Raw genomic sequence first — 19,761 nt, 5'->3', positions numbered from 1 at the left:
TCCGAGAGCTGTAGCGACTGTCGGACCGGGCCAGAGGCCGAGGAAATTTCGGTTGAGAACCTTATCCCGCGGGACGAGGCCAACTACGAGATTGCCAACAGCCACAGCAACTACCAGGTCTTCTACAACAGCCAAAATCGATTCGACCTCGCATCTAGTCCGGCGCGCAGCGACTCCAGTCGCACCTCAAGGTCCACCGAGGAGACCAGCACCACATGCGACATCGAGGAGTGCCTTGTACAGATTGAGGAAAGCCTGCTCAACATTGAGCAGAACTTGCTCCAGGTCCAGGACCTTGATATTCCGGAGCTGAAGAACCTGTTGTACAAGAGTCCAAGCATCGAGCGTAGCTTGTTCGAAGTCCAGGACCTACTTTGCACGGAGAACATAGAGTCCGTTAAGCGCGGGCAGCTGTTCTCATTCACATTCAACGAGGAGCGCGACGAACTCGTCAAAATCTCGGGGAAGGACGTGACGCCAGATTCCGATCACGACACCTTTACAAACGACGACAATCTCTTGCAGTTTAACGATGAAAAGCCCTTTGCAAGCGCGCCTGCGAACCTCGGGGATCTCGTCGGGACTTGCAACTCAACGTTCTGCGGATCGAACGACAAGAATGTTAACTTCATACCGAACAGTCTGAGCAAGACACCGACGAAGGGGCGTTTCAAGCAGGCAGGGAAGAACATTAAATCCTACTCAATGAACAGCGGGGACTCATCGTTGAATTACGGTGAGATAAATGACAATTTGAACAGCAGGATCGAGGACAAGAAGTTAGTGGAGAGTAAGAAGTGCCACAGTAGGACCAACTCGCTGGACGAGAACGAGATGATGTTCCAGGTAACGGGTGACCCTTGCTGGAGGGGCAAGTCCTCTTTCGAAAGCCTTCAGTTCAAGGGTGAAAACGAATGCGGTGACGGATATTTAGAGATCAACGTCAAGGCGAAGTCGGACGATACGCTGGACAACAAGTCGCTGTACGGGAGAAAGCGAAGCGAGCAATCGAGTCGAAGGTCGAGTCGGAAGTCGAAGGAGAATCGGCTGGCCGAAGTCGAGGCGAAGACCGACGAGTTCCGGCGAAAAATCGAGAGCATAATATCAAGTCGACAGTCGGCATTGCCGAGCGGTGAGAAGGCTAGGAAGAATTCAAGGTCGAATATAGGCGTCGGTAATGTGACCGAGACGCGGAAAAACTCCCAGGAGAGATCACCCAGGATGAGAAAAAGCTCCCTGGACAAAATCACCGCCGGAAGAGGAAACTCTCCGAATGCAAAACCGTTCAAGTCAAACAGCTTCGAGAAACGGAAGCGGAAAAAAACGGGCCGCATTCAAAGCTCTGACAACGCCGCCCTCGTTCCAAGCAAGCTGATCTCTTTGTCGTTGTCTCTTCTTCTCGCAGCGCTTTTGCAGGCTGTCAGGTGCCTCACTGATCTCGTCGACGACGCCTTCAGGTCCGTAAGCTACGACAGAAATGGACTAATGGAGTGAAGTTCATCGCTCATGTTTTTTCACTCTTTCACTTCATTTTTCATCATCACTGTTCGCCGTTTTGGACTTTTATTTTTTCGCACATTTCACGTGTCGACCATTTACGGTTCGACTTCGAATCGTGACGTTATCGAGCTTTGATAAATTTGATAATTTCGTTCAGGAAAGTCTAAGTCTGTTATGCATGTATGATAATTATGTTATTACGCACATGCGTAATGTCAGTGAATGTGATTTTATTATAATTCAGTCTCTTATCGATTTTTCACTTCTGCAACACAGAAGCTATGCATTATGAACAAATAATTTTCGATCAGTTCGATATTTTATGGGGTGAAAAGACAATTCTTTTGTTACAGATTTTCGTCAACTCGTTAAGTTAGATATCTGGTTAATTTTTATTTATTTTAACCAAACGCCTCTTCGTCGTAGTTTGAAAAAAAAAAGGAACAAATGGTAATTTTTATTTGGACTTATTTTCTTGAGACAAAGCCAGGTAGGTCCGGAATTTTTTTTAGGAAAAATTAGTGATCGACGTCGAGTAGTTGCGAATACCCTATTTTTTCAGCTAAAAGTAATGATATGACCCCAGCGCTTGAGACTTATCGTAAGTCGAAGACTAGTCAAACCAAATATATCGTGAGAGTAAAATAATTAGGTCTATAATATACCTCGTCCTAGTTTCATTAATACACGTACAATTATCGACTAGACATAAGTATGACGATCGCTTATATATATCGCGCTATCATTTAGACACGCATTGTCTCAAGCTTGAATAACGTATTCCGACACCAGCGTAATTTTTAACGAAAGGTATAAAAACCAATTATTCTATATATATAAGAGCCAACAAGTTAAATTGTCCATCGTATCGTCGAGTCACATCGACGATTCCAATTTTATCACTCTCCTATTATATACGAAATAAAATATGGACGATGACATTGCATGGCTACGAATGAATGAGAATATCGTGTGTGATAAATTGAATAGTTAGCGCTAAATTCGACGAAATCGGGAATTCGACTGGAAATATTCTAAAATTATCTTATCAAACGTAACAATTATAATGCTTGTAATAAACTATGCGAATTGATAGAAAATCGATTAGGAAAATCTAATTTGATTTTAGTTTATTTTTTTTTATGTTTATTATTTAGGATTAGTTAAGGATTGAAATTATAATGGCCTAAGAAAAAAAGTAGTTTATATCGTACGATAAGCTTCCGCATAGTTTTTGTATAAAGATCAGAATAACGTCATTGTACAATTGTAAAACAGAATAAGAAATAAGAATCAAGAGAGTTCGGAGCTCGTTTAATCATTACTATATTTTGCAATGATTCGAGCAATTTTATGCATAAATCGTGCATGCGACATATTATTATTATTATTATTATTATTATTGTTATTATTATTACTATAACAGTAGTAGTAATTCAGGTTCTCGTTCCACCATGTAAATTATTGCCATAGAATGTATAAAACGTAATGTGTAAAAGTTGGGTAAAAAGCAAATGATTACTAATTTTTTAAAACATCCTTGTTTTTATGATATCGAAGACTGCAATTTCAAAGTAACGACACATCTAAAAAAAAAAAAAAGAAATCTTCATTCTTCGTAATTTCAGAATTATCAGAAATTCACTAAACCATTTTGGAAACTTAATTACTGCAATGTCATCCTCACATCGCGTATGAGTGATTTTTGCCCAATGATTCGTTGCGTTAGGACGTTACAAACTTTGACGTCGTTTTCTTTTTTTGTGTTATACGTAAAGAAAAAAAAAAAAAAGTCTGCATATTGTAACGTAATTGTACGACGTCATTTTACGATAATTTTCAAACATCATCAGTATTGTGAGAAGTGCATTGGATACGTGAGAAACAAGAGTATGTTATTGAATATTACAATTAAAAATAATACTAATATATACGTATGTAGGTATATATAAATATTTTCGAAAGTGCCTAAAACTAAAATAAAATTATCGATATCAAAAGTGTTATAATGAAATAAAGATCGTGTGTGATTTTCAAGGTGCGATGATCGTAGCCTTACCCCTTCATATATAATGTGCGTGAATTTATATCCTCGCATTTTCAAATTCACACGAAGCTTTATACGACTTTTATTAACCCCCTTGCCGAGAACGTTTATTGTTAGAGTCCTAATTTCAGTCGTATATGGAGGTATGTGAACTCATTGAGGGAAGATAGAAAGAGAGAGAGAGAGAGAGAGAGAGAGAGAGAGAGAGAGAGAGAGAGAGAGAGAGAGAGAGGGAGAGGGAGAATAAAGAATAAAATATACGTCTATATCGAGTGTTATTTTTATCTCCGTTCAAACATTTGGCTGGAAAAAAAATCGGATTTTATTAGGCCGTTAATTTTCTAGATTGACAGCCAGACAATCCGGTTTGCTATCCAACCGCCATTCGGCCCGATTCCATTCAAATTCACAATCAGTCAAATATCGATATGGATAAATAAACTCGGACGAGGCGTCCGAATGTTTTGTGAATATTTCATTTCTTTATTTATTGTTCCGATTCGTTTGATGAAGCAACGTGAAAACTTCGTTTGCAGGATTTATGCTCAAGGGAGTTGGTTGACCAAAAATCGATACCTTTCATTTATTTTATTGCCACATGGCCGTACATTGAGAATTCATCAATTTGATAAATACTCGATGCATGACGATCTTGGAATAAGATTAATAAAAAGTGAGGTTTGAAATTTTTTGAAGACACTTTAAGGATGACAAATCTGTGTATCAAAGGTTCGAAAGCTTCGACGTTGAATTCAATTCAAGCAATCAACACTTCAACGTTAAATCAAATTTCATACCATACATTTTTTTCCTAGAAAGGTCCGATTGTCATTAATTGCGATGCAAATTGGTTCATTATTTGAAATTGTAAAAAAGATGTTGAGATCATTTTTCCAAAAAATAAGTGAAACAAAACTACTCGGCAAAAACATATGGAAGACTTAAATTTTCTTTACCAATAGTGTTTCTGGTTGACAATGTTTTTCCACGTAAAGAAAGAAGAGACTCTTATACCAAAATTTACCGGTATAATAATTAAACTTCATTTTCACTTTTCAAACTCCGATTTCATTGTTTTTTCATAATTTGTTATTTATTCCAGCATTCTTACGCCACTTCGTTTGTCTAGCTCCCCTTTATTTTTATTTCAGGTAAAATTGAAAAGACCGTTGGCGTGCCGGAACGGCAGAATTTCATGGCCTACTTTTAGCTCGAGGTACGGAAAATTACAAAGATCTTTGTCCTCCTAACGAGGCTATTTGTTAAGAGGAGCAAGCGCGCGTTCCGTCCCTCCTCCTCTCCCTTTGTTCGAGGGTTGTGAATTTCATCACTTCGTTCAAACGATTGCGCGTATATTAAGAGCCTTTTTATTAGCAAGAATAAGTTCGGCTGCACGCTGGGTACCAATTAATTTCATCGCCGCCATCATCATATCATCATCATCATCATCATCATAATTATCATCGGCTTCATTCCACGTTTAAACTTATACGCGTTAAAACTCATTCAGAAAATTCGGGTTTAAAAGGAAAAACGTTTTTAATTATATATACGAAAATTTTTTTTTTTTTTTTTGACAAAATTTCGGTTTTAGGTCAACTCTGAACTGCTGTTGTGCGATTGATTGGGGAAGGTCGACGAATAACCGACGATTTATACAAGCAGCTGAAAAAAATACTGTAGTTTTATTTTTATTCTTAGCCTTTAAATTCGATTTTCAAAAATCGTCTATATTTCTTTAGTTTACACTCGTTTCACTCGATGCAACGTTCCTCAACTTTTTTTACACGATGATTTTGAAACGGCTTGCTAGATTTTTACGAAATCTGGCATAACGAACAACATCGTAATGAAGTGAAAACTAAATGATCGTCACGAATTTTGTTACCTGCTGAACATGTCGAAACTCGAACTATAATAAATCTTTTTTTAAATATGAAAATCTGAAATTAAAAATAAAATTAGCAACTTTCAGTTGTGTATTCGTTAGTTATTTGGAAAACTTTAGCGTATCAACAGCAGCGATTTAAAGTCAATTCGAAAATCAATGGGAAAAGGGTTATCACCCCCTTGAATGATTTGAAACTTTCAACTACCTACAGAATTCCAGGATTACGATCAGTTTTTAAACACCGAATACTGACCTCGCAATGAGACTGAAATAACTACAAACTCGGCACAGTTTTGAGTGTAAGATTAACACAAAGAAACCGACAGTTTCTCACACATTGAAATAAATATTCATTTTAAGTTTGCAAAGTATTCAGGTTTACGTTACGGTACTTAAGAATACGAGGGTTTGATTTTCGATCACGTTTTTTACCATCGCTACTGTACAGAGGACGATTCCCTTGGCTTTAAAGTTGCGAAGTGAATGTTGGAAGAGGCCAGCTTACGATCGCCGAGGGTAATACGACGACGAAGAAAGAAACCCTGATAAAGTTAACGGCTCGGTTGATTTTCGTTGGGAAGGAACAGAGTCCCGTACAGCGATATTCGGTATCCGCAAAAACGTAATTTACGTACAACACGTACAGAGGTATCGTATGTGAGCCGATGTTTGCTTGCGGCAAGGGACGAAAGGGGGTGAGTGAATTCCTTCAAACTTTTACGAGTAAATACTCCATTACCGTAATTCAATGAGCCATGAAGAGACACTCTCTGCGACAGCAGGTTCGATCCGTGCTCCCGCATTAAAGCGCTACGTACCCTTCGGTATTTCGCGTTATTAATATATACAATAACCGTTAAAATTTTACGTCAAACAGTTTACGCCCTCGCTTCGGTCTGTGCCGCGGATATTAATCGTTTAATGGTGTCACTCGCTGCCAGTTTATGATCGCATTTATACTCCTCATGTCCGTGCTGGGCGGCGCCCTTAGACGGGGTGAAATACTGCACATTTCGACTCGCCATTTTACCCTCAACCACTCGGCTGTATTCAATTCGTTGAAAAAATCTGATGAATATTTCTCCAATTTTTTTATTTATTTATTTTTTTTTTTCATGGAATTATTCAAGAATTTCTTCCCGTGAACTTGTGTGATATTTTTATCTTATCGAGACTTTAATATTACGAAAATTCTGTTAAATTTGTGTTGCGAGTTTTCCTTCGATTCATTCTGGATGATTTTTCTCGATACAGACAATTCGAATTAATATCATTTACGTCGCTTTTACGACCAAGCATTAAAACTGTAGATAATCTCAAGGATTCTAGGATTACGAATAATATTCAGAGATTGTCGTTCGGATTATTACAACTATAGGAATATATAACGAAATTTCTTCTACGGATCTACATATTTACTCGAGATTATTATAACATTCAAAGAGATTACGAATATCGTATATATATACGCTGAAAAGTTATGCTTGTAATAATCCTTTGGGATGAAAAAATTCCTTTGAGACGGAGATAAAACAGGAGTACTTCAAAAGACCCCTTCATTTAAAAGTCTGTACACAAAAATTTTAATCAAACCTGGATAAAAGTTTCTTCGTAAAACTCGTTACAAAAGAATCTACATATTTAATTACCTTGAGAATTACGAATCCAGCCACATTTATCCAACTCACAGGTTAATCTTGTGTGTTATCCTGGTCACGTATAATCCTGTATCACTGTTGATCAGAACGAATCAGCTTTATTTTCACCTCAATCACATTTAATTTATTCGCGCTTCATTGATTTTTTAGAGATATTCAATCTCACAAATTGCATGCTGCGCAAATGATTCTTATCGCGTTAATCAACATTTTCAAATGCAAACTACGAAAACTACCGATTTTAGACGTAAACGAGAATCCGAGTATCCGATGTTATCGTTACAACGCTCGGCGATCGACTGACCGAAACTTCGTTTCTCGTCTCGTTAGTATTTACCGATTCTTCGCAAGGCGGAAATTCCCGAAGAAGCCTTTCGTCTTGTCACGATTACGCGGAGCTGATAACTTTTGACTCGTTCCCAGACATTCTTGACAACGAATCTGAAAACAGGAATGTTTTGGTAAAGAATTCATGTTCGATTTATACCAACGCGCTGCGGGGTTCCGGAAACAATGGCGGCCATATTTCGATCTATTTACACCACCTCGCGACTTTGGCCAACTCGTTTGACAGTCGACGAACGAATACCGCAAGAGTGAATATTGAAGCAAGTTTTTCTCGCCTGGCACGAGTGGAAAATGTTCACAACCTCTATTTTTAATCAACCGTAGAGCGAGCGCGGGCTTTGAATAAAATAGAAGTGTCTATGACGTCACGGATGCATTAGAGGAACTCGTTTTGAAAGACGAGAAGAGTAGCGTAATGAAAAGCATTTCCCGTTTCTTTGATTCAACGTTTGCGTCTCTTTCTCCGATGATATTTCCATCGGATCTGAATATCGAGAAGCATTTCAATAGGGCATACAAGCCGGGAGTTATGCTGGCAGAGGTTTAGGTTTACCAAGGTAGTGGCGGGAAACTGATAGGAATAGTGAGGCGGATGAAATCGGAAATTCACTCCTATTGACAGGGATTGGCGGTTGGCTTTTCCTAGTGTGAGTGGCGCATACGTCGAGCTTCCGTTAATGTAGCGAGGATATGAGCCTGGGCGCAAGTCAGCCGGAAGCAAAGCGTCAGCGATTGGGATTGCCTCTGGATAGGAGAAACGCAAACAGCAGAGAAAGAGGGAGAAAAATAGAGAAACTCTCACGCTTCCGCAACGTCTCCTATACCTTTTAACCGTGTTCTGGGTCACTTCGTACGCAGTGTCATTCGGTTCTCACGCACGCAGCTTTGTCTGTCATCATGCATCACAGAGCTGAATGAGCAGAGAGAGAGAGAGAGAGAGAGAGAAAGAGAGGGAATAAAAAAACCCTTAAATTATTCCTCAGCCGATATGAATTCCTGATCGATAACTCATAAATAAAACAGTACACGACAGCATCAACTTGTATCTTATCGGTGTTTTCCATCGCTCTGATACCTTAACAGCATGGGATGTAGGGTGATGGATTATTTCTTATTTCTGCAGACTCGATCCCAACGAAATAATACCTGCGTCAGCAGTTTATGAGTTGTGCCCGAATATGAACGAGACGTCCATTACAAGGACCTGAGAAAGCACTCGGAGGGAAGCTCCTCAGTCCCAAACTTCGTTCCAGGCTTTCTCAAGTCGATTTAACGGAGATTCAAACCATCCGGAATCAGTCGATCACAGTTCTTTTGTAATCACGGTGGTTGATCAGGAGTGAAAGGATGAAGATTCTCCGTGATTATAACGAATCGAGTCTTCGGATATAAAGATTTTACTTGGAACTTTAACGAGGAGTTTGAGAGGAATGAAGAGGTACGAGCAAAATTTATTTATAAGCGTTACATCGTCTTACGGTTAAGGGGACAACGAGTGCCTCTTTAACGCTACCTAACCTAGCTCTCAACGCGGGAAAAGACGGTGCCAAAAGATCGGAAAAGAAGCGCAGGGACTAGGAGGTATGAAAGGTGGTGTGGAAAGCCGGAGGCGAGGACTGATGAAAGATTCATGTCAGTCGAGTTTTCTACCTTGGTTCTCTCATCTCGCTTTTCTCACGTCCGGACAAAAACTCGTCGTAAATTCGCCGTCCTAGTCAGCGTCCACCTTAAACCACAAAGGGAGTTTTCAATTCCCCCTATATTGAAGTACAGCTCTGACCCCCGAATCGCACGTCCAGGATAAAAATAAATCCACGTTTTTGAAACGAGTCGCGATAACCTCGCCCAGTCTTTCGCCTTCATTCTCGGTTCGTTATTAATTTCGTTCCAACGCGAGGGTAATTGAAATTGGCAGTGATATTACACCGGCAACGCGAGTCAAACAGAAGTCAAATCCCACCTCATAAAAGAAGGTAGCTGAAACGAACCTGCAAAAGATGAAAGCCGGGAAATGAACAGCTGCAAAGGAACGTAAGACCATCCAGCATCGGCCGAGGATTTATTATTTCTCAGGTCAAAGGTCAGCGGGAGATTGAACGTGGAGTCTTTCTCGAGTTCGCCAAATTCTTTCGGACTTTGATGGGTGGTCCTTTTGCAGACTCGGCTTATGTACCTTTAGCGGACTTCGCTCTCTGCGATCCCATTCGGAGTCTCATTTCATCCTGACGTTGGAAAACTTGACACGATGATCACTTCGCAGGTTTTCCTAGTCCGATCGAATATACCTCAAAAAATGTACGGAGAAAGTAAAACAGTATATAAAAAACCGGGGGGTTCCGTAAAAACTCGATTATTTTTTTTATTTTTTTCATAATTTTTAGTAATATTACTGCAAATTAACGAATTCCCGGACTTTTCTTTCACTTGTGCTGCGAGACTCTGCTTCTCTCCAAATTTCACGATTCTAGGTAAACGGAATGGTTTTTACGAGTTAGTTTGTCACATGAATACGGCTGTATCTTTTCATTGCGTTGACTTGAAAGCTCGAATTTTTTACACCTCCAAGGGACCGTAGACTTTAGTATTATTAATTTGAACTTGATGCCTGAACCCGTTTCTGAGAAAAAAGGTTCTCGACAAACTGCAGAAAACAAAGTGATCCTACCGAGGTTCCGTTTTTTTTACCTTTTTAGGTACGTAACCCCAGAAACTACGCTCATATCGGGAAAGTAATTAGCAGCGAAGCTGGGAATTTTAATCACACGCATCAACCTCCACATCCGAAATCTCGCAGGTGTGTGGCTCGAAAGTAAAACCTAAAATATTATTCCCTCGGGTTTTCGTCGGGCGAAACATCGTTCCGACGTCTCTCCAACGTCAAAAATGTATCGTCGGACGGGGAAAGCAACGGTACAGCTTGTTCGACACGACGTTTCCCAGAGTATTTTCTTTTCACCCTTTGCCCAGGCACGTCTGACTGCCTCTGCGATTTATATGCATATGTAAAACGTGTGGCACATACATCTACCAGAGATTATATATTCCTATATCGTAGCTTTAGGTTAAAGTACATTATACATTGCTCAGTTTCTCATTTATTATTTTTTAAACGTTAAACAAGCCCCGTATTCAAATTCATGCTTCCGCTTTCTTGGCATGAAATTTTTCTTTTGCGTTATTACTTTGAGAAAGTCTTAAATTCACAATATTTCGAATCATTTATACGCAAGCTAAAACATTTTTTTAGCACCTGCTGTATGTCATTAGCTTGAGTTTATAATTTTTACGATTCGGGGAAATTATCGTTTTTTGTAGGTATTACGTTTTTAAAGAAGTTTGACTTTTTTGACAGATAAAAAGCAATCAATGATATGAAGAAATTTTCTGGCTCACTGAAACCAATTTCGGCTTGTTGCAGATTCATTGGTAAAACAATTAATCAAAGTCTATCACGATTGATCGATTATGGAAACAAGAATAAAAAATCACCTGGACCAGTTGATGGATTAGTAGAAAAAATTAGTAGCGAATCAAAATCTTGTTTAATGGAGTTGATGGAAAAAAACATTTAATCCAAATCTACGATGAATCGTTTGATCACAAAACTGTGTAGTTCGTTTCTGTGAAATTACAAATTCGAAATGTAGCATTAGCTGCGTGATGACGAGTTTGATAAGAAAAAGAAAAAAAACTCCAGGTAAAGTTACGATCAAATCACAGATTTCAGTGAATCCGGCTTTTCCAAACGGGGCGGAGTTGAAGTTTCGATTGTTAAAAGTTTCGAAAGCGCCTAATTACGATTTATTTTCTGGTGAAACTTAAAGAAATCTAACTTTGAAGAAACAACAAAGTTTCGAGTGATCGGAAAGCTGACGGCTTAAAGTTCCGAAATGATAGATTTTGAAAATTCAAGTTAGGATAGAGCAAAGTTCCGAAAAATGAAGTTTTGATAGAGTAAAATTTCAAAAATCAAAATCTACTCGCACAGCGTAGTTTACTCAACGAGCGGGTGCAAAAAATGAAAAAAACCGAAAATGAGAATGGTTCCAGGATTCCGAATGTGAAAATATCGAAAATCCAAAACTAAGAAAGTTCAAAGTGGAGAAATATCACCAAGCCAGAAATTCACAGGACTGAAAATCTTGGATCATTCGGACTTTCGATGTTTCAGATTTTGAAATTTTCTCATTCCCGCACATTCGGAACTTTAACTTATCGGAGCTACGCCCTTTCAAAATTTTGTCCTTTCGGAACTTTGAACCTCTAGAGTTTCGGACCAGCATTCGAACCTCTGATGTTTCCTCAAGGTTTGAATATTTTACCTCAAGTTTCGCTTTCGGAAGTTTTCAAAATCGGAATTTCAACCACGACCCTTCCAAACTATGCAGCACGGTCGTAAAACGATGAAAGTATACATATCGCCGCGGCAAGGTTTTCGCGCATAAATACGAGGTCTTGATAAATTACCAGGGGCGACATTTATGTATTAGGAAACCGAGCGGGTTCCGCCCGTGCGATCCGTGGCAAATGCATCGCATATACGTATACCTTACAAAATAAAACGCGAAACACGCGAGCGAGTCGAGGGTGAAGTTTCATGACAAAACCCAACCCTTGTTGTTGTTGTTTTGCGTGATTTGTCAAAAACCTTGCCGCCTGACGGGAGATCTTTGAGGCTTTAAACACTCGTCAAACTTCTCTCGGCGACGATTCGTTCTACCGTGAAACACGAGTTATGGACGCCATTTTGCGAAAACCAACGCTCTGCGATTCGGGTTAATTTACATCACGCTCTGATAATTTCAGTTTCGCGTACATAGGAAAATTACGCCCCTGCAGCCTCGAGTAATTAGCCGTATGCGACGCGAAAAGTTTTTCTTAATTTTTTTTTCCTCCACACTGCGGATTTCAACATTTTCATCCCTCGCCTTCGGTTTATTTTGGAGTTCGCTGTAGGCTCTTATCGCCAGGGCAACGTCTCAAGTCAGGAGGAGGGTCCACGACTACACCAGCAAAACTTTTGGCGACCCTGGAACTTCGGAAAGTGATGAAAATCCATGTCACCCGTATTCGGGGACCAGCTTCAAGCCTGGACGAGTTTCCCTCCTCCATTCTCAGCCAGCTGTATTAGCGCCTGAGTAACCTATGGCGCATTCCTTGCCAAGTATACCAACGATCAACGCTTATTCAAGATTTTTGTATCCAGACATTACAGTCATTTGTTTGTAAACAGTGTTTGAGCTTAAAAATGTACGCATACGAGTATTTCGAAATTAACGTTGTTGAAGTAAAATCAAGTTTCTCCAAAATTCGACTAATTTTATTTCACCTGAAATATAGGAATTTCAACCTTCGAAAACCTTCTACAGGTACGTCAATTCTCATGCAAATTACATGTATTTTTCGCCTTCTCTTATCATCGTTTTGGATTTACCGTATACCGAATTTTAAACTATCGTATAAAACTTGAAACTGACCGCTTCGAAACACAGTATACGATTATTGATCTGGAAAAATGCGGTTTGAAAATATTTAAAAACGTCGATCAAAAATTACTTCGATTTTACAACATAAGCGAACGTTTCATTTTCTTCTCTGTAAATAACTGTCGAATAGCTAGAATTTCATTACGTAATTCTGTGAGAAATAAACTCAATTTTAGAATTGGGTAAATGACACGGAAAATTTGTAAGAAAAAGTTAGATCAAAAACGAAATGATTTTCAGTATTAAAAATTGGACAATTTGGCATGGAATGCCCTGTATAGCCGAGGAGAATAAACGTCAGAAGACCCAGCTTGATTACTCTTCCGTCCTGTTTTCTCGAACTACGCAAATTCTCGGTACATGAAACCTCGCAATACAACGTCGCCAAGAAATTCGGCTTTGCGATTTTGCGGAATTCGCAAAGATCCTCATAAATTCTCTAAGCTTGGGTACGCAGCAATTCACGCACTCTGCAGCAGCGGGATGAAAAACGGGGGCAAAAAAAAAAAAACAAGACCTTACGAAGATACGATGTACGTGAAGAAATTAAATTCAGAGAAGCAAACCTGTGCTAAAATTTTTTTCGCGCAAAAATGAATATCTGATATTAATCTTAAGTCGCGTTCTTATACTAGCACACAAGGTAAAGGCACCGGCGTCGTTGTACTTTTTTCGCGGATGGGATAAAACGCTTTTTCATCTATCGAACGGATGCCGGTTAGACGCTAGGTAACCCCGAGGGAAAGAAGTTGGATGTATTTGGGTTTAGATCCGAAAATGCGAGTACGAGATAGAAGGCGATGCTGGGAATCAAGGGTGGAAAGGGAGGAGACGAGGGGGAAAAAAAAAAAAAAAAAAATTCAAGGAAAGAAAAAGAAAAAACGAAGGACGGAGAAGAAAGGTAGAGGAGAGACGGCATAGTGCGTTGGTACCTGTACGAAATTGAAACGAACTTATTCGGAACGCGTAATCCTTGATCAAATCTTACAAACCTCATTTTCGACCTCGGAAAATCCTCAGGATTTTTTCCCACGGGCCTGGTTTTTGGATGGTCTGGAAATTCCGTGTCGGGGTAGAATCTAGAAAAAAAAAAGAAAACAAGATAAAAAAGGTTAAGCAAATTTGCCTCGGGTCTGAAATGAACTGTTGAAACAATTGAAGGGAGAAGGCAAAATATCGAAAAAATCAAAATTTGCAAATGGTGTTCGATTGAGTACCGTTCGAAAAAATGGTTGACGATGGTTCAACGCGCTTCATTTTCTCCGCCGCAGAGCAGCGTGCAGAGAAAGGTTTCCCTGTTTTGTAAAACGGTCGATATTATACGGTAAAAGTAAAATAAGATGAATAAAAATACAGTTGAACAAAAAAAAAAAAAAAAAAAAAGGTAAATTACAAGTCGCGCATACAAGGTCCTTCATTAACTCGACTCATCTGACGGGGGTAAAAAGTTTAGCGAGAAACCAGAAACCTGCAGGGTTTAACCGGACAAATTGCCGGTGTAGCAATTCGTCAACGTGTTTCTTTTTTCCCGGGGCTCCTCGGCTTACTTATGCAAACTTTGCCCCCCCCCGGTAGACAAAGTGAATTATAAACACACCGCAAGGTGGATACATATTCTATCTATATACTCTGAATACCTCGAGTTCTCCATACTTCTCATTCTTTAAGGTAGTTGGTTAGCGACGGTAGCGCCATCCGACGGGTAATCGTGAGAACTATATTTCACGTATAATCCGAAAATAAATTTGGCAATGTCGCGTGATTTTCTTTTTTTTTGCAGTCTGGTCGAACCTTCGACGTTTACCTCGCTGTAACCTTTATTTTTGTAAATCAAAGTGTCGGATCAGTTACGATTTAAGGGGAAATTCGCAATGGAAAGACAAAAGAAAAAAAAAAAAAAAACAAACAAAAAAAACAGCAGAAAAGTAATAATTTGAGTACAGGGCGTAATGTGCATACTTGCGACGTTGCCAAATGTAGAATCGGATTTCTCTTTTTTTATATCACGTTTTTAACTATTAAATGACTGAGAAAATTCGCAAAAATTTGTTGTATTGTTCATAAATATCCATTTTACCTTATTCAATATTTCTTACCATCCTATAAACATTTTATTATAAGACAGCCAACTCGAAACAATCAGTTTTTATATCCCACTTCCTACCTACACAATATAAAACAGCTCAGCTTTGAAATAAAAAAAAAAAACTCGGTAACTAAACGGTAAATCATTTGAAATTACTAAAAGAATTGTACAATTAACACTCACGTGAATGAAAAATTTCCGAAATTATTACCCAACTACATTAACTCACGTGATTTCAGTATAATTGAACACCAGCTGAGTTCTTGGGCTATTTCTGGTCATTTCTACAATTGCTAATGTTCCGGTGTATCAAATCAATGTCGATCAAATAATCGACGAACGGTGTTTCCGCAAACGAGACGTTCGTTTTCCATGGAATGAATTTCACGGGCAAACACTTTTTTTTCTCTTGCTGCAATTGGAGTCAATCGAAAAGCTTCACTTGGGTAGTTTTCTGAGCAGAAATTCAAATCATCTCTTTGTTCTCCACTTGAAGAATGAGCACCGAGAGATGAATGTAGGATTTTTTCATCCGTGTTGGTGGCTAAGGTACTGGAAAACTATGGAATGGACAAGGCCGAAAAATTCTTCATTTAGTGTGAAAGACCGTGAGATTTTAGACCGTTCTTAACCAGTTGTAAAAAATAATAATGAGCGAATGAGGAAGTTTTTATAACACATAATACGATCCCAATTATAGATGCAACAAGAAATAGCGATGGCCTTGTACACTACTTTGCTATAGTATTGCTCTTCGCAATATTTTAAATAATATTTTTCACCCACACGCTCATCGATTCACAGTGAAGACCCAGGATATCAATAACGACTGACCAAAGAGTCGAAAGGTCGGAACTTTGATTGTCGACAGCTAATTTTTTGGGTTTTTCGGGCGGCTATTCGAAGAATCAGCCGGTCCCAATTTTTGATTCCGGAACTTTCATATTTTTCTTTATCCACATTCTGGGCCTTGGTCATTCGGAATGCCGACTGTTCTGAAAATACTTTTTCGGATAAGAGAGCGTTTGGTTAAATGAACTTTTGGGAAAACAGTTACTTGGGTTCGCTGATCGTTCGTTGTTTTGAAATTCGCATCACGAAAATTTTGTCTTTGTCGACCAGTTCACTTTTTGGTCTTTCGGGATTTTGAGCCCCACCTTAGTATCGCAAAAATTCCGTCGATTTGTGAGCGTCGAATATTTTTCCGACGTGGCGAAGGATCCTCAAGTACTGGAGTCTGAAGACTCCGTTCATTATGTAACTGAAATCATCTCAGTGTGGAGCCATCAAACTAGACTGGTTCGAAATACAACGTTGTTCAATATTTAGCATCAACTGATTCGTTTGATTCTGGTACCGTCACACGTGTGTATCATGCGCGCCTTTCAATACCCTTGACATATTATGTAAGAGTTTGAAGAAATAAAACCGACGGTAAAAAACGCGATGCTTCAAGTCATGGATGTGGTAAATGATAGCCACAAATCACGTCAAAGTACCGGCACGGAATGCAGAACAATTTTTTTTCACTCACTGTCGAATTTAGAACGATACAAGTGATAGGAAAAAAAAATGAAACTGTGTTGCGGCACAGGATTTTCCCTATTTTATTTCCACAACCACCTGGACGGTGTTGACATTGAAATTATAATTCAACTATTAATATTAGACGAATTTTCGATGCTGTAAGTCATAATGCTAATTGGAATCCGTGGTCAGGGTAAGGCTATGGAATAGAAAGGAAAAAAAACTTAGATTGGTAATCGTATATTTATACTCTAACAATCTGACAGCGAATGCCAATGAACTATTCTATTCGTTACTGAGGATTACCAGTTTTTTACGGATACGCTGTCTGACGCGAAGATCACACGTGCCCAGCAGCGATTGGTATAAAAAATTGTGTGGGAAATTAGATTTGCCTCTTTGTCCGTACGACTGTGTCGTGTTTAGCAAAGTATAAGAAACGCTCGTTCCACTCGCATACAGTCACACGGAAATATCTTAAATATATGCCGTCTTGCAGGCTCAGGAATAGCGGATTCAAGTGACAGGATGCCGTATCCCCGGTAGCATGTAGTACATTAATAGTGAACTTCGTTCTTCGGAACTCAGTCTGTGGTGCGAGGTGCTGGTGATGTCTCGGAAGTACGAACACTATGACGAAACATTTGATATCAGTCGCGTCGGTGCTGGTCATGGCTGTTTTACATCATGTATGGGCGTCAAGGATCCTGGCCATATGTCCAACGAGTTCGATCAGCCATCAAATCGTGTTTCGTGGGCTGACAATGGCTCTGAAGGAGCGAGGCCACGAGCTTGTCGTCGTAACGACGGACCCAGTCGACGATCCGGGCTTGAAAAACTACACCGAGATAAGCATCAACTTTCTATACAAGGACTTTATTCAACATGTGGATTGGGTTACTAACCGGAAACACGAAACCTGGTTCGACGTAGTTGCCAATTGGGCTCCCGCGTTCAACTCGCAGGTTGATCGCATCCTCAACCTACCAGAACTCAGGAACCTCTACGCACCGGATAGTGGGGAAAAGTTTGACCTACTAATTATCGAGGCGCTTTATTATCCTGCATTTTTACCACTCGGTAAACGATTTGACGTTCCAGTTATAGGCAAGTTGTTTTTTATTGCGAACAGAAATTATTCAAGCACTTCGCAATTGATGATTTGGTAGAGGGATTAACTTGAGAGAGGTGACAATTTCAGGCTGAAAATGTTTTGCAATAAAAAATGTTAGCATAGCACGAAATGCTCCCTATGGTGAACCTCATAAAGCAGTTGAACCTTATGCACGACATCTCTGGTTGTACAATATCTTGTAACTGATGTTACTGATGTACCTGCAACGTTTCAACAATATTTGTCTATCATGTATTATTACGGTAATTAAATTGCATTTTAAGACAGTCTTTAACACGTTGATAAGGTCTAACGTCTCTGGGGTTGACTACCAATATTCATTACGCAATTGGTAATCCAGTACTGTCCTCTCATCCGTCACACTGGGACGCTGGGAAGGCTGTGCTGGGAGAGTTGACGCTGTGGCAAAGACTAAAGAATTTCGTGAGGATATGGAGATATCTGTACCGTTACCAAAGCGCTATCATTTCGACGCAACAGGAGGTAGCATGGAAATATTTTGGAAATGATGTACCTGATCTCCGAGATCTTGAAAAAAACATCAGCTTGATTTTCGTTAATCAGCAAGCGCCCATTTCATACCTCAGACCTAATACTCCCAGGATTATCGAAATTGGTGGATTCCACGTCTCGAAGCAGGTGAAACCTCTCTCGAAGGTATGAATAACAAGACATTCACAGTTTTAGCAAACTTTAGTAGGTGCTTGATGCATAGAAAGAAAATGTACTACAATCTTGATTTATTTTTTGACGTAGGATCTTCAGAGGACCTTAGACAAAGCCACGCAAGGCTTCATATACATGAGCCTTGGATCAAATGTCAAAAGTTCCATGTTGAGTAATGAAATACGAGATGAATTCATCGCAACATTTTCAAAATTGCCCTACACCGTTATCTGGAAATACGAGGATGAGTTTCTTCCCGGCCTGCCAGAGAACGTGATAATCATGAAGTGGACCCCGCAGCAGTCTATTTTAGGTGACGACGACAAGGTTTTGCTCAATATTCGATTTCATTGAAAACATTTCTTACATTTTTTCAACGTCTGAACGTATCGTATATCGCCACTATTCCTGATTCAACCCCACTTCGAATCTAATCCCTCATTTGAATTGCTATTTTTTTTTTTTTTGTTAGCATAATGATTAAACGATCTTACAAACAACTTCCTACGTAATGACACCGTTATTTTTTATGTTTGTGAGACGGAACTCAAATGAGTCCCAGTGAACTCCATTTTCATTACGAAGCGCAATCCTATTGCATTAAAAACAAACGTATCACTGTAATTATTATACTATACGATCCATACCATCGTAAAAATTAGTTCAACACCTGGTTACATTTCCTGTTTAGCGCATCCGAATATAAAAGCTTTCATATACCAAGGAGGTCTACAAAGTACAGAGGAAGCGATTTCTCACATCGTTCCCGTTATCGGGTTACCAGTATTTGCTGACCAGGACATGATGGTGGAGAAAATGGTGTCTTTAGGAGTTGGGAAAAAGTTGGAAATCCTTACTCTGAACAGGGCAGATTTACTCGAAGCGATACACTCAGTTGTGAGGGACAGCAGGTATGTATGACACATTCTCGGCTAGAAATTACAAATTCGTCAAGTTACCAAATAGTTGCATCAATTCTGATAACGCTCATCATTTTCAGCTACAAGCAACGTATGCTGAATTTGCGTGACTTGCTGAAAGATAAGCCGTACGATTCGTTGGAGAACGCGGTTTGGTGGACGGAACACGTGATACGTCACAAGGGTGCCCCTCATCTGCACTCTACGACAGCCGACGATCCCTGGTATCAGCGGCAAGACATGGACTTGATTTTCATTATTTCAACTGTGATTTTGATAGCTTTCAGTATAACATTAGTTGTATTACATAAGTTGATTGTTCGCAGTATTCGTGTGCTTAAACATCGGTTGCCCGACAGCAAAAAGCACAAAGCATATTGACTCGTTCCATGTAAATATCACAACAGATGTATTACAACGTTGATAATGTGTATGCGTAATGGATGATTGAATATAATTGATCCATCATTTTTGCAAATTTTTTATGACCTTTGATA

The 19,761-nt window shown here is 39.4% G+C and overlaps 1 protein-coding gene across 1 annotated transcript; it reads left to right on the top strand.

The window, feature by feature from the left end:
- Nucleotides 1–17,004: 17,004 nt before the first annotated feature.
- Nucleotides 17,005–19,734, top strand: LOC124186630 (UDP-glycosyltransferase UGT5-like). The gene is made up of 5 exons (XM_046578474.1): nt 17,005–17,650; nt 17,965–18,335; nt 18,435–18,657; nt 19,036–19,255; nt 19,345–19,734. Exons 1-5 carry the CDS (start codon nt 17,176–17,178, stop codon nt 19,643–19,645), a joined length of 1,590 nt encoding a protein of 529 aa, XP_046434430.1. The 5' UTR covers nt 17,005–17,175; the 3' UTR covers nt 19,646–19,734.
- The last annotated feature ends 27 nt before the right edge of the window (nt 19,735–19,761 follow it).

Source organism: Neodiprion fabricii, chromosome 7 (assembly GCF_021155785.1).
Source record: "Neodiprion fabricii isolate iyNeoFabr1 chromosome 7, iyNeoFabr1.1, whole genome shotgun sequence".
In the NCBI taxonomy this organism is placed as follows: domain Eukaryota; kingdom Metazoa; phylum Arthropoda; class Insecta; order Hymenoptera; family Diprionidae; genus Neodiprion; species Neodiprion fabricii.
This window is presented reverse-complemented; position numbering and strand designations above follow the sequence as displayed.

Coding starts and splice junctions, on each gene's coding strand:
- LOC124186630 (XM_046578474.1), top strand. CDS start 17,176: ATGACGAAACATTTGATATCAGTCGCGTCGGTGCTGGTCATGGCTGTT. Junction 17,651..17,964: donor ATTTGACGTTCCAGTTATAG/GCAAGTTGTTTT, acceptor CACGTTGATAAG/GTCTAACGTCTCTGGGGTTG. Junction 19,256..19,344: donor TCAGTTGTGAGGGACAGCAG/GTATGTATGACA, acceptor CATCATTTTCAG/CTACAAGCAACGTATGCTGA.